The sequence below is a fragment of the Pongo abelii genome, chromosome 22 (genome assembly GCF_028885655.2).
Source record: "Pongo abelii isolate AG06213 chromosome 22, NHGRI_mPonAbe1-v2.0_pri, whole genome shotgun sequence".
Lineage (NCBI taxonomy): Eukaryota > Metazoa > Chordata > Mammalia > Primates > Hominidae > Pongo > Pongo abelii.
In genome coordinates, this window is record NC_072007.2 from 39,875,410 (window position 1) to 39,891,677 (window position 16,268).

Consider the following 16,268-nt stretch of genomic DNA (forward strand, 5'->3'; position numbering starts at 1 on the left):
AGCTGGGTGTTGTGGTGCATGCTTGTAATCTCAGTTGCTTGGGAGGCTGAGGCAGGAGAATCACTTGAACCTGGGAGGCGGAGGTTGCAGTGAGCCGAGATCACGCCATTGCACTCCAGCCTGGGCAACAAGAGCAAAACTCCGTCTCAAATTGAATAATAAATAAAGTTTATTAATTAAAAAAAGAAAGTAACTTGATTGTATTAGGCCAATTTGCAAGCACTGGATAGTTTCACACTTGTTACATTCATTTTCAAGGTCTCTTTTTGCCTTAATGGGGCAGAGATTTGGGTTTTTATTCTTGTTGCTTCCACCGTTGTATCTCCAACACCTTCAACCAGTTCTCAACAAATAAGTATTGAATAAAAAAGTAAATTTATCTGCGGTATCCCTACCACATTCTCTACTGGGCCATCGGACATTTGATATAATTCACATTTGTTAAGGAATTGTGTAAAGCTAGACATGATTGGATGTTTGAGAATAAAATGAAACACCTTCGTTCAAGAAGTACAAGGCTTAACTAAAATATGTTTCAGGTTGCAATAAGTCGAGAATCAGTTGACATCTTGTACACAACAGTAGCAGAAGAGGTTACATTTTTTCTCCTTTCAAAGCCTCAGATAAGTTTTAAATCCCAGACCTGCCACTTGCTAGCTTTGTGACCTTGGGCAAGTTACAAAATCTCTCTGGGCTCTGTCAGTTTCTTCTATCCAGAATTTTCTCATAAAAATTAAATGACTGATGCATTTAACCTATTTAGCACAGTGCCAGCATACGGTAAGTGTTCAGTATAAAATGGCCCCTGAGGTCTTCTGCCTATTCTGTGTGTTTATGATGAAAAAAAAATGATTGACTTTTAGATCTGACTTAGTGGGCACGTGTTTACAATCCCTTAGCATAGTGTGCCATGCTTGACTTGATGCTTTTTATCATGAGAGATCACGGCTGATGGTTGCTTCTGACTTATCTAAACAAGGGATGAAACCAATTTAAGCATCTCTGTTTGCCATCATTACAGCCACTGGGCACAACATATATGAGGAGAGAATCAATGCACAGAATTATTTGATTAACTAGCATTGTCATTGCACTTCCTAGCAGAGGAAGACCAGGCATTAAAACAAACAAACAAAAAGCCATTTTCTTCTTTGCCTTGTTTTTATGTTAATTGAAAGATATTTAAAAAAAAAAGTGGGTTGGGGGTGGAGAAAAAAGGAAAAGCATACAAATGTTGACAGGAGAAAATGCAATATAGCTGTACAAACTATTTTGGTGCTAAATGTTTTATGCAGACTAATGGCTCAATTATAGCTAAATATTCATTGCCACTAGTATTGTGGGAGAAAAAACCTCCCTCAATTTGTTCATGTAAAGGAGAGGGCAGGTTTTCTGAGTGGGAAACAGCGTGTTCATGCTTACCTGCTGGCCATTCTCCAGCTCAGGAAATTGGCCCAGCCCCCAGGGAGCTTCCCATTGAATGGAGCAAGACAGTGCCACCTTGCTTTTCATCAGAGACCCATTAGGAATGGGTGCCTGAAATAGCGATTTGCTCACTCAATCCTACTATAGATTTAAAAGTGACTAGGCAGTTCTCCAAAGTGCCAAATTTATTTTCGGGAAGTGAAATCACAGGCTCATATGCATTACAGCTTCTTAATAGTATAGGATTTCATAGTTGAACACAGCCTTTCTTTCAGGGTAACAGGCACGGAGGAGCAACTCACCCAAATGTGCTTGGCAGAGATGAGAGTATAGCAGACTCAGTGGGGTAGAAGAAAATATGACTTTGGGGATGATTTACTGAAAGAATCTAGAACAGTTCTCGGCTCACTCATTCGTTTGGTTCATTTATTCATTCAACAGAGCTGTACTGAACACTCATTATGTGTCAAATAATGTAGTAGGTGCTAGGGATTTGGGGGAAAAGGACAAAGAAGGCTTCTGTCCTCTTGGAACTTACAGTGTAGTAAAGGATATGGACAACACATGAGTAAATGTCTTAATTCACTATGATTTTTATTGTGGTGATAGAGCAAACTAAGTAGAGTGAAGGGATATAGAGAATGAGAAGGGAGCTTCCTCTCTTTTATCTCTCAAGAGATATTCATGAAAACTTAGGCGGGAATGACTGGGAATTTAGAATGTTCCAGGATTTGGCAACCGCAAGTGCAAAGGCTATGATGTGGGGAGAAAAGGCTGTGTCACGTGGCCAGAAAGGATGCCTCTGAAACGGAGCGTCAGATACTGGAGGCCAGGTCAGGTCATGCAGGCCTTGGTGTTTTCTATTTAAGTGTATGCTCAGTATATGGTAGATAAAATTGGCTTCAATTTTCAATTGCAAAAGAGGAATAATGCCAATCATATTAAAAGTTATTGGGTCACTTAAATGAGATGGTTGCTTAGCACCTAGCATCCTGCTAGGTACAAGTTGGGAATTCCATAGGTAGAGCTTTCTTGCCCTTTGCTTCATTCTTTACATTCACCTCCTTTCAGCCACTCCCTCAGTAAAATCACACTCAGTATGAATGAGGGTGTATATGAAGGATAAACAGCGAAGAGTCAGCGAAAGAGTAATTGGACTTGGGGAAATGAGAGTGAGGAGGAGCAACGGTTTCCACATTGAAGACAGGTTAAGGAGAGAGCAGCATCTTTTCAAAGCATCAGGACCCTGCTGCGAGGTGGTAGGTGGATAAGTTGGGGAGAGGACACATGCAACCTTCTGGTTTATGGAAACTTTCCAACTGTAGAAATTCATGAAGAAAGTTCATATGAAAGCCCTATCTTCTGTAGCCTAATCAAGTCTTGACATTCAAATTTCAAATGAATTTTGGGGAAATAACTTCTCAGATTCTCATCATATAGTACTTGTTCAATATGAATAGAAATAATTACTTTGCTGGAGTAATTAGCATGCCCAAGAATAACTATAGACTTTTCCCCAATTTTTACTTTTAGATAAATGTTAAATATCTGTAAAGTGCCTTTGATTTCTTCTTTTCTTAAGAATCATTAAAAGGTGGGAAAATATGATAAAGGTGCAGGGAAATGCAGGATAATGATGGAAAATGCACATGAAGAGGGTACCACATTGACCTGGCAGAGAAATGTTCTTGGCAGTGATTTCAGTTACCAGAAAAGTAAAAGCTATTAATACTAATCTTATCTAAAGAAGACCAGCAGCATATGGCTGTGTTTTTTCCAGACATTTCTGAAAGCCTACTTCACAATAGTCATCCATTCTGCTTGGGGGCCCTTCAGAGTAAAGTGAGCACACAGGCTCTGAGATCAGGCAGTCTGGAGACCACATGGCAGCCTAGCCAGGCTCAGAGAGTCACCTTATATGGGTCACTTATCCTGTCTGAGTGTCAGTTGCCTCACCTCGAAAGTGAGAATACCAAACTCACCTCAGGGGGTTGTTTGAGATTGATGCTATGATCATGTAGGATGCCACGCACCTTTGTTGGCACCTCTTAGGACCCTCAGTAAAAGAGGTAAGTCTCCTTCCTTTCCTTTCCTTGGGTAGAAGGATTAGTGGAATGGCAGTCAGAATCAGGACCCAGAACTCCTGAGTCCTCAGCCTTCCTAGGGAATCTCTTAGCAGACACGTCTATTGCTACAGTTTTTTCTCCAGGGCAAATGGAGCAAGTTAAGTTGTATCACATAGAGTGCTTGGGCCTTACTTTGACCAGAACAGAAAAGTTCTGATGTCTCCAATATCCCGTTTCAAGCACAGCAGCCTCTGGAGGTTCCATTGAAGCCCCGTTAAGCTGACCTGAGTCCTCTGTAGTTATTCCAAAAAGTGCAATTGCCCTTTTACATGCAATACGGTAGGAATTTCATGATAGGACCTTTAAAAAAGGGTTCTTATCCCCAAAATATTTGCAGATTATTAGTCTAGAACGAAAACTGGATGAGCCATCTCTTTAGTGTCTTCCTCCAAGCCTCACGGCCACTCTTAACACTAAAATGATTAGGAAAAGCAAACATAGGCTAAAACATGATAAGAGAGAGGATAGAGAGAAAAATGTTTGTGTCAGTGGTTGGCACAAAGCTGAACTAATCCTACTCCCCGCTGTACCAGCTAGACATTTCTTGAGAGTGCCGCTCTTGGATATTTTGCTTTGTTTTTGTTTTAATTGTCCTTTGAATGATGTAATCCCCAGGCTGCTAGGAAAGAGCCACTTCTATCAAAGGAACTTCAAGTCCAAATTTAGTGAAATAGAAGAGAAAATCTAGTAGCCCTTCCCTGCCGCCACCGTACACTGTTCTTGCCTATTCCAGACCTGCCCTTGGGAGAGATGTGGCCAGTTATGTGAGACAAATGAGTATCTAACAAACAGAAGTCTCATCAGCAAATCATTCTCTTAAATGTAACAGAAGTCCTCAGCCTCTGTTACAACAGGCCCCTGGGAAGGGATGCTTCTTTGCCTTTTGAGTGCTACACGTAAATCTGGGTGTTTTTCTCAGTTCTGACCCACACACTTCATTACACTCTTTAATGAACTGTATTAACATTCTTAAATGAAGCCTTATGATAAAGGATTACTGATTGCATTTACTTACCTTTAAAGTTCTTCAGTTGTTGACACTACTGCCACATGCTTGCTTGCTTTATTGAGAGGAAATTTTAATATCTAAAGATTTGTTAATGTAACTATAGCATAGAATTAAGCAATGGATACTCTTCTGCCTAGCAGGAGTGACAGCATCTCATGGTGGAGAAAGCACTGGATGTATGACTCTGGCAATATCATTTTATATCTTGAAAAGTGTGAGAATTAGATATAGTGATGTCTGTGATTGCTTTCAAATGCAACTTTGTGTTCCCAACTTTATTTTATTTTATTTTATTTTATTATTTTTTGGGGATGGAGTCTCACTCTGTTGCCCAGGCTGGAGTACAGTGGCATAATCTTGGCTTGCTGCAACCTCCACCTCCCAGGTTCAAGTGAGTCTCCTGCCTCAGCCTCCCATGTAGCTGGGATTACAGGTGCCCACCACCACATCTGGCTAAATTTTTGTATTTTTAGTAGAGACAGGGTTTCACCATGTTGGCCAGGCTGGTCTCGAACTCCTGACCTTAAGTGATCCTCCCGCCTTAACCTCCCAACTCCAACTTTAAATAGAATTTTTTTTTTTTTTTACTCTAATCATCCAGCAGATAATAGAAACATTTGGTCAACTTTTTTGACTGCTGATGTTCAGTGCAAGTAAAAACTCAATTCTGAACTCAACGGTTGCATGGAGGTGCTCTGCAAGTGTGAGATGGAGCACCAGAGAGTCAGGCCAGATGATTATTTGAAGAGAGCTCTTCCTAGTGATTCAAAAATCCACAGTTCTGCATTCCTGTGAAGGGATTTATCTACTTATGAAATTACTGGCCCTTACCAATCAACAACATAGCAACCCCAGACCTTTAAACAAAGGAGTACAATACAGCTTGTGTTATTTTAGATGAAACCATTGCCTGTGCCACAATAATGACTTAAATATAAAGAGATGGCTGGCAGACCACATAAATATAACCTGGATATTTTTTCTTTCTCCTAAATTCAATCATCTGATCTTTTATTAATGCTTCTATTTTAAACATCTCACTAGCCTTTCCAGATGTGTATTACAAGATGTTTAGCAGTACCCACTAGTTGCCAGTAGAGTGCCCTGTTCCAAATATGACCCCCTAGAATGTCTTCAGACATTGCTCTAAGTTTCCAGAGGGCAAAATCACTCTGGGGTGAGAAGCACCAGTCTATGCTTTATTTGTTTCTAATTCTGAATTTACTTTTTTTTTTTTTTGAGATGAAGTTTTGCTCTTATTGCCCAGGCTGGAGTGCAATGGTGTGATCTCGGCTCACTGCAAACTCTGCCTCCCGGGTTCAAGCGATTCTCCTGCCTTAGCCTCCCGAGTAGCTGGAATTACAGGCATGCACCACCATGCCCAACTAATTTCGTATTTTTAGTAGAGATGGGGTTTCTCCATGTTGATCAGGCTGGTCTCAAACTCCTAACCTCAGGTGATCCTGCCTGCCTTGGCTTCCCAATGAATTTACTTTCTTAAACATAAGACCAAGTGCTCAGAAATTATTATTCTGTTGTTATTATTCTTTTGTTTTGAACATTACTCATGTCTTCATTTATATAGGATTTCACAATTTACCAGATATTTCCACTCACATTATCTGTGGAGATTAATGCATAGCAGTTTATTGTCTACAACAAATTAGAAGAAAGAGGCATCTTTTCTGCAACTGTCCCTGTATACCTTTTTTATTGTGTTTGCAATCCTGCATGTTTGACAAAAGAGGTCTTGCCATGAGGAGGATGTATTTAGGACCAGTCAGGCATTGTGGAAATGAAAGCTGGCACAGTCTTTTCAAGAGACATGAGAGAGAGAGAGAGATGTTTAATCACCTCAAAATGATGTCCTCCTCTCATCTTCTGCTGGTAGGAGTCACATACCACTCCGTCCACCCATAGAAACACACATTTACAACTAAACACTCACATTATGGCTTCAGTGAAGCCCCATGAACTCTCTGAGCCCCTTGCCTGTTTAAAAGGGTTCTGAAAATTATGATCTTTAGCATAAACTGGACTGCTGCAGTTTTATTATGCTGCATTAAGTGAAAACTAGATGTCATTTTTGAAAAATAGAAAATAACATTTATCCCACACCTCCACCTCCTCCCTAGCCCTCTTACCTGCTTAAGGATTTCAGCGGCTGTTTCATGTGAACAATCAAATATCACATAGAACTCCTTGCCTTTCTTCATCTCCTTGAGTAAAGGCTTGGCATCTTTATTCCCAGAGGGCAGCTGGCGGATTTTGATTTTAATATTATATCTGGAGGGAGCTTTGATGAGCTCTTGTAGACGAATTAGACCTAGAAAATGACATGCAATCATGCAACGGAGACTGTTCTGTTGACAGAGTATTGTTTATTGCCATTTAGTTAAACTCGTTTCAACTCCAAAACATACCCAGTGGCCACCTTCCTAAAGGTTACACTCCTGACTTCCCATTTGTCACTCATCTTTCTGTGGTGGATTATACTATTTTCCCTTTGTGGGTATGTGTGGCTTGGAAGCATAATTTTCCCAGGAGCAATTTAAATTTATTTAGAATGCAATTGTCCTTTCCAGCTTTCAGCGAACAGCTCCCATCTTTAACAAATCAAGCCTGCAACTGTAAAACTTAGTAAACAAAAAGTTGGTTGAAGTTTCCAAAAGTGTTCGATGAAATAGATCACACCTGCTCACTTACAAAGCCAATAGAGTATGGAGATTTGTCGAGGCTATAAACTTCTGTAAGCCTTTTATTAAGTATTTTATATAACATACTCTTAACCAGCTAATTAGTTGGGTTGCTTTATATAATCTTTCAGTTCCTGCCACATAAACTATTTGTAAATGGCTCATACTCATTACATTTTCTTGCTAATATATTTGAATGTTAAATTGGAAAATCCTACTTGATTTTTTAAAAAGACCATAGAATTTTTAGAAATTATGATCATAAAAGCAGAAACAATTTTTAAAAAATTCTCTATTGGTTATTGCAACAAAACATATACGTCTAACTAACTTGATGGAGAATGTTTGATTTACCACAGGTGTGGATGTACTGATCTGCACTGTTTCCTGATAGAAATGCTTTACTAGGACAAGGAAAGCCGCTGTGTAAAAGTCTCCCTCTTATTTTCCCTAATGTTAGCAGGTGCTCACTACGTTGCACTTTGGCTCTCACTCAAGAACTTCCATCATACTGAAAAATTGAGGCTTTTTTTTTTTTTTTTTTTTAGTGTGCAGTTCTTTACCCTCAGGATTTTTCAGCTTTAGGTAATCAATAGGGAATATTAAGCTTCATGAGTATTCAGATGAAAATTGTGATATGTTCTGTGTAAGATTCAGCATGGATTCCAGCTACTGTCAAACTCACATTTTTCTTTTTCTTGTTTTATTTATGTAGCTATTTTTTTTTTTTTACTAGAAGTTACATTTGTGTGTGTGTGTGTGGCTCAAATGAGGAAAGGTTTCCTTACCAGCATAGTTAGGTTTGATTCTGATGTACAATAAATTTATAATGATATTGAACTTCAGAGTTCAATGTGTAGGAGTAGTAGAATGGGAGGGTGGTTGCTGTAGAACCTTATCAAGATTTAGTGCTCATTATCTGATATGGCTTGGCTCTGTGTCCCCACTCAAATCTTATCTCAAATTGTAATCCCCATGTGTCAGGGGAGGAACTTAGTGGGAGGTGATTGGATCATGAGGGCGGATATTCCCCAGGCTGTTCTTGTGATAGTGAGTGAATTCTCACAAGATCTGATGGTTTAAAAGTATGGCACTTCCCCCCTTGCTCTCTCTCTCTCTACTGCCAACATGTATGACATTTCTTCCTTCCCGTTTACCTTCCGCCATGATTGTAAATTTCCTGAGGCCTCCCCAGCCGTGTGGAAGTATGAGTCAATTAAACCTCTTTTCGTTATAAACTGCTCAGTCTCAGGTAGTTCTTTATAGCCGTGTGAAAATGGACTAGTACATGAACCTTTTCTCTTTTTACACAAAAATTGAATTGCTAGAATAATAGGCTTCCTGGATTCTTGCTCCTTTTCAAATCAGTCAACTGAAGTCCCTCAGGTACTTATAATCACCTGCTTGTCTTCTCACTTCCAGAGCCACGTCATGAACTACTGAGGAGCATTAAAAATGAAAGAAAATACAGAACGTGGGTTCGTATATTTGTTATTTGTAATATGTGTTAATCTTTGAAATAATCCTATGATGTAACCATTATTACTATTATTATTTAAATGAGGAATTCAGGGCCCAGAGTAGTTAAGTAACTTACAAAGATAGTTAAGAAGAATCCTGGATTAAAATTGCTGTTTGTGAATCCAACACTTAATCTTTTGACGTCACCATCCTGCCTTATAAATACAAATTGTTGGTGCTGAGGGAACAGATATGGCTTAGGACTGTTTGATGAGATGGGGAAAAAATAGAGACTCCAGGTTGCTTGAGTTTCTGTCCTGTTTTCTCTTACCACCCACCTGCTTTGCAATCACATAGATTTTTTTTTTCCATGACCGTGACTATAAGGGACAGTTTAATGTGGTCTCTAAATAACATGGGGAAAACATGTAAAAAGTGCATTTCGTGTGCTGCAATGAGCTGCTCTCTTTTTCTGTGTTGAATAGAATGTCACATCTTTCTATCATGATGACTTACATATTTATAGGATTTAAAGTTGACATACATTTTCTCACTTCTTTCATTTATTTTTATGGGAAAACATTTGCTGGATGCTCATTAGATGCCAAGCTTCATGTTAAGCCCTGGGGGTGCAAGACAACACAACCTGCTTCAAAGTCCTCACAGCCTGTAGGCTAATTTTATCCTGTCAACTCTCTTGAGGTAGATAGGGCATCAATTACCACTTAATTTTACAGATTATGAGCTAAGGCTGCTGGAGGCTGGAGTAACTTGCTCGAGGTTATGTAGCTAATAAGTGGCAGAACCCGGGATTAAGGCCAAATCCACCTTCTGATACCAAATTTAGGGCTCTTTCCTCCAAATCAGGTGCCCCTCCCAACTTTAGGATTTCTCGTCAACTGGCTGAATGAAAAACTAATTAACTGACTAATTAACTATATTAATAAATAGCTATGTAAGTAACAGAGAAAGGACTTTTCTAGGCCAGCACACAATATTAAATCCTTATTTGGCACACTAGGCCCTTAATAAACACATACCCCCAAATATGACCATCAACTTTTACAGTTGTTTCATAAAAGAAGGTATATTTTAATACCAATAGAGGAAATAGGAGAACAATTCAGTCCAAAAGACTAGTTTCTAATTGGAATAAATTTATCTTTTACAAAAAACTTACTGTTAAACTCCTATTTTTCTCCTTTTGCCAGTATATGGGTAAACTGGCTTCAGAAAGGGGGAGGATCAGCAGATTTAAAGATTAGGGATGGAAACTGGGGGAAGAACAAAGAACAAGGAGGGAGTGAGTTTTATATTTCTCTTCCTGAAGCAATTGTTTGCTTAAGAAAAGCCTTTCTGCCTTCATTAGCAAATGATGGAGAATTTACAATTCGAAAAGCACAGTAGACAAAATTTAGAGGAAGCTTTCCCTTATATTTGCATTTTGCAGCAATCCATCAGTCATTTCTTTGTAATGAGTAGTTAAAAATCATTTGCTAAACAAATAATTACTTCAGAAAAAGGACATTGATTTAGGCACAACACCTAGCTTTGCTAATCCTCCCGTGTGTGGATGCCAGCCCTGACAGAGTGACCCAACCCTGCCAGAACCCCAGTTGCAGTGAATGGTGAAGGTGCATGTAATGCTGATAATGTGAATTTTTTTCTGGCCCACTGAGATGGAGAGAATTTAAAAATAAAACGTAGATAAGAAAGAGCCAGACAAACCCAATAGAGGGACATTCAACCATAAAACTGACCTAGACTCTTTAAAAATGTCAACGTCATATGTGGCAAAAGAAGGCTGAATTGTCTGAATCAAAGGAGATGAAAGGGACTTGACAACTGAATGCCATGAGTGATCCTGGGACAACTAGCAAATATATATTATTATTTTGCCAATAATAATATTAGCAAATATATATTTCTATGTATTTAGATAACATTATTATGTTATTGCTAAGTTTCCTGTACTTGATAATCCTAGTGTGGTTATAATGAGAAAGGTCCTTCCTAGGAAATTCATGCTAATGTATTTATGGGGAAAAAGGTCAAGATGTCTGCAGCTTACTTTCAAATGGTTCAACAGTGCTACTGCTTATTATAATTTTTATTGTTGTAGGTGTTTCTATGTTAAGAGAATGATAGAGCAATACAGCAAATGAGGCCAAATGATAATAAATGATGAATCTAGGTGAAGGGTGTACAGGAGTTTATTGTACATGTCCTGCAACTTTTCTCTAAGTTCAAATCTTTCTAAATAAAAAGACAAAACATACAGATATCGTAAAATCTATGAAATCATAAATCATAAAATCATAAAATCATAATCATATAAAAATTATACATAAGATATAAAATCATAAAAGCCTCTTCCACTTCTATCCCTAAGAATGAAATTGGAAATGCAACTTTGGTTGAATAAACGCTTTACAGAAAGAAGGCTGTTTTTTTTTTTCACATGAATTTGAGCTAAGCTCTGCATATAGATACAACTTTCAAAAATATCCAAATGGCCAATTCTAAACACTTGCTTTGGCCGCCTGTCTACTCGGTGCACTCAGATGTGACACAGAAAAAAATGCTGATGTGCATGCACATTGGGAAACTCAGGCAACAGGTGGAGCATATGGAGGAGGAAAAAAAACCTCTGCTATTTCCAGTGAGCATTGAAAATTTCCTATGCCTTCCTTTTAAGTAATAACAAACTTTGCTATTTAGATTGCCCCTTTTTATGAAGTCTGCTCCATGCCTTATAAATAGCGAAATAAACCTTAGAATATACCTCTGAGGTGAATAGGTGTCAGTGCTATTTTACAGTGAGGAAAGTGAGGCATGGTGAGGTTAATTGTTTGGATCGGCCCTGAAAATGGGTCACAAATAGCAGGAATTGGAAGAGACCTTCAGGTCAAACTCCTCTTGATGCATGAGTCCCCTCTACACAGCCACTGCTGAACACCTCTCATTGTGAGAAATTCTCTACCTTACACCGCAGTCCAATCCATTTCCAGATAGCTTTAGCTATCTTTAATGAGTCTCAGTTCAAAAGAAAAGTACCTAGGTTTTCTTGAGTCTTAATCCAATTTCCTGTTTGTTAAATCATCAGTGAGTTTGATGCCGTAAACATGAATGTAATAAACCACTGGGACCCAAAGATCAGGTTGCACATTTTAAATGTTAATTTCTTCTCTATTTGAACTTGGAAGTATGCAAAATGGCATTTCATAAACTTGTGGGTATATTAATATACCAAAATCTAATAGAATTCTTAAGGGGATCTGTGCATCCTCCAGAGCGGAGGAAAAATCAAAACTAAAAAATGAAAACGGGTATGTGAGCGAATTACCTGGGGAAACACAATGCTTTTAAAGTGCAGATCTTCATACATAGGGTTTTTCAGAAGTGCAACAGAGAAGGCAAGTGGGAGTCTTCCCAAAAGAAAAATTGTGTACCTTGGTTACGAAGGAGCTTATAGAAGAATCTAGTCTAAGTATTCAAGAAAGTGTATTGCACTCAGCTCCACCAGTATATGTTGGTGCTGAATTCTCGTTAAGTTTCAACAGTAGCTAAAAATAATATGCCTGGCCTGGAATATCTAAAGATTGGTTTCCTGGGCAGAGTTCTGAATATTTAAGTAAGGTTCTGGTCAAAGAACCAAGGTGGGAGATATGAAGGGTAGAAAAAAGTGAGTACAGAGAAAAAAATAAATGGTAATTTATCATTTTTTTGATATTGAGTGTAAAGAATGTTCCATCATTGGGCTATTTCAGTGGAATTGTGGGACAGCACATAGCAGAAGAGTTTTGGCTGTCACAAGTGGTCATAACGACACAGTGGGGTGAGTGGTGATGACAGAAGGTGAAAACAGTCACTTATTTGGCACTGACTGTGTATAGCACATCTTGCATTTTAGCTTGACTACTCATGCCAAAGTGTTGATTTTCTTTGAGTCCAAACTTTAGGCTTCTGTCAAGATTCTTAGTTCTGGAAGAGTATATTATTTCTGTTTTCTATGGGAAAATGGAAGGAACTATGATAGATAGAGCTTTTAAAAACTAAGTCATTACTTAAATACAGCTATAAGAGCAGATATTTCACTTACTCACAGGCTGGTTGAGCACATTAAGTGAGTTAATCATCTATTTAGGACAGTGCACATAGTCAGCACTCAAGAATTTAGTTATTGTTATTATTGTGATTTTCATTTTGTGTACGTTTTCTCCCAGGGTTGATTGTTTTTTTCAATCACTGCCACTGTTAGGGATGCTATTCTCATTTCAAATTAATCCTTACAGTAAAGCTCGGAGACTATATTTGACGTGATGACTAACAACTAACTCTTCACTGCAGGCTGCATTTTAGAAATCTCATGGCTGTGATGTGTTGAGAAAAATGACTTAAGGTAAACAAAGATAAACCTCTCAAGGTTGATGTGTTATAAATTCAGGGCTAGAGGCATCTGTCTGGTGCTCATTTCCTTGACGTACTCATCCCGTCCTATCTATAGGCTGAGGACACTCAAATTTGTGTCTCCAGCCCAGACCCGTTTTCCAGACTCTAGACTCGTGTATTAACTGCCTATCCTTACCCTTATTCAGATGTCTAATAGATATCTGAAACTCAAACTTAACATATTAATGACTCAATTTCTGATATCATTCTTATTTCCTCAAACTAGTTCCACCTATAACCTGTTTCAGGTAATGACAACTCAATCCTTTGGCTCAGGACAAAAAGATCAATCTTTTATTTCTCTCTTCTTTCTTTCCTAACCTCTACTCCCTCAGGACATTATTATTATTTTGAGTTCATTTTTGATTCTTTAATCTACAGGTATGAATTAAACCGTAACCTGCCTCACCAACACCATGGCATCAATACTTTCTCAGACTGGAACACGGTCTTCCTGTTTTTATCCTCCATTTAAAAATAAACTTAACATATGGCATTTGTCCTGTGTCTAAGGAATACAAAGTGTTTTTCTTGACATTTGATTTCATTGAAACACTGAGCCAAACTTTGATATTTCAGAGGAGTTTGCTATAGGAGGGAATATGCTTGCTATCTTCCAAACAGGTTAACCTCTTGAGGCAACTTGAGATGTCCCAAGTTTCTTATGTCATTGAGTTCCTTAAATCAAAATAAGTGTCATACAGACCCAAAGGTTGTGCTGGATACTCAAAAAGGCATCTTAAAGTAGTAGTGAAACTAATGGATAAAATGCATGCAGTTGAGAATATCCATGATGATTTTTGTTCAGTTCCCTCAAAGACCCTACAATGTTTGAGCAATCATTCAAACATAGCCCAATGTCACCACACAAATAGAGATAAAGGAAAGAGGACATGATCATATATAATAAAAACTTTCAAATGGGGAATACATTCAAATATCCTCTCAGATATTATGCCAGCTCTACATTAAAAATGTTTCCAGAACCTGAGCGTATCTTACTCCTCTACTGTATTGCCTCCATCTCTTCCCTGGGTTTCTATAGGAGCCATCTGGCAGGTTGCCGTGTTTCTACCTTTGCCTCTGTAGAGTGTACAGTGATTCTTTTACTCCTACTACTCTTCAAGAGTAGGCCATCCTTATCTGAGGTTTTGCTTTCCATGGTTTTAGCGAACCATGGTCAATCGTGGTGTAAAAATATTAAATGGAAAATTCCAGAAATAAACAATTCATAAGTTTTCAATTGCATGCCCTTCTGAATAGCATGATGAAGTCTTGTACCATTCTGCTCTGTCCACATGGGACGTGAATCATTTCATCATTGTTGTTGTTAGTCTCTTACTGTGCCTAACTTACAAATTAAACTTTATCATGGTATTATTCATACAAGTGCTATATAGACAAATATAGAAGAAGTGCTTAGGTATGTATGTATAGAAATAAACATAGCAGGCTGGGTATGGTGGCTCATGCCTGTAATCCCAGCACTTTGAGAGGCAGAGGCAGGTGGATTGCAAGGTCAGGATTTCGGGACCAGCCTGGCCAACATAGTGAAACCCCGTCTCTACCAAAAATACAAAAATTAGCCAGGCGTGGTAGTGAGTGCCTGTAATCCCAGCTACTGGGGAGGCTGAGGCAGAATAATTGCTTGAAAACAGGTGGTGGAGGTTGCAGTGAGCCAAGATCGCACCACTGCACTCCAGTCTGGATGACAGAGCAAGACTCCATCTCAAAAATAAAGTAAAATAAAAAAAAACATAGCATATATAGGGTTCAGTACTATCTGTGGTTTCAGGCATCCACTGGAGGTCTTGGAATGTATCCCCTTAGGATGAGTAGAGACTACTGCAGAATGTTCCTCTGATCTTATCCACCCTCTGCTCAAAATTCTTCCGTGGCTTCTCATTCCAGGCAGAGCACAAGCTCTTCTAGTGGTTTACAAAGTCTTCCATTACCTACAAGGCCCTTCTCTCTGACCATCTCTTCTATCTCCCCTCCCCTCTTACTCTGATCCATCCACCCTGGCCTCCTTGCTGTTGCTCTGATGTACCAGGCACACTGTCACCTGAGACATTAGCTGTTCTGTCTGCCTAGAACCGCCTTCTCTCTCACAGTACGTGGTTCACTTCCTCAGCTCCTTGCAGCCTTTGCTCAAGCCTCATCTGTGCAATGTGACATGACCTTTAATTCTGCAAACCACATTTCTGGCTTCCAGATTCCCTTCAATCTGCTCTACTTTTTCTTTCTTCCACAGACTCACCACCGTTCAACGATTATAATCATTTTATATGGAATGAAAAAATGGTTTATTATTCCCATAGAACCTAAGTTCCTTGAAGTCAGTGGGTTCTGTCTGTTTTATTCACTAATGTATTCCATATGCTTCGAACAATGCCTGGTACCAATATTTATTGGCATGTCCAATAAATATTTGTGGAATGACAGACTCTGACAGCATTAGTGAAGGTGAAGAAACATGATCTACCAGGGTGGCATCACGATGGGACAGTGCAGTGGCAATTTGTGTTTTAGAAAAGCAATTTATCCAAAGTTGGGAACAACTTTAGGTGTCTTCCAGGGTAACCTCTTGGGTACTGCAGGAATCCTTATATCAGGACCTGCCTATGACAGGGTGTTCCAAGCCTGGGCTTGAACTCTTCCGGGTCAGGGTGTTAAATATTTTGGACAGAAATGCAATTCATCTCCCGAGAGATCTGGTGATTAAAAGTTCATTCTTTCAGTGATGCTAAAGTTGCTTCCCTCAACCCTTCACCCACTTTGTCCATGAAAGCCCAGAGGACTAGCTAAAGCTTCTTCTATTTCATCACTCTTTAGACTCAGTCTTCAGTAGCCATTAACTTCTATGTCCTTGTGTTTTTCCTTTGCAGCCTAAACATTTTAGTTCCTTTAGACTTACTCATGTATTCTGTACATAAATGTTCTGAATGTCCACATATTTATAATGAAGTAAGTGCTGGTGTCGTTGTGAATTTTGGGAGGCGGGCCTATCCATAGGTAAATTTTAGAACAGGAAATTTCCTATTTGAAGCACCCTGTTTTCTTTTGCTTACATATTTTTTTGTGTAATTATTTAGCTTA

At 38.8% G+C, this 16,268-nt stretch overlaps 1 protein-coding gene across 11 annotated transcripts in view; it reads right to left on the reverse strand.

Annotated features, from left to right (window-relative positions):
• The window catches only part of GRIK1 (glutamate ionotropic receptor kainate type subunit 1), a 404,073-nt gene that overhangs the window by 127,410 nt on the left and 260,395 nt on the right, over positions 1-16,268 (reverse strand). For all 11 annotated transcript variants that reach the window (XM_063720803.1, XM_063720802.1, XM_024239397.3 and 8 more), the window contains one exon: positions 6,705-6,886. In XM_063720803.1, coding sequence (XP_063576873.1) covers positions 6,705-6,886 — 182 coding nt within the window. The remainder of the gene's footprint in view (positions 1-6,704; positions 6,887-16,268) is intronic.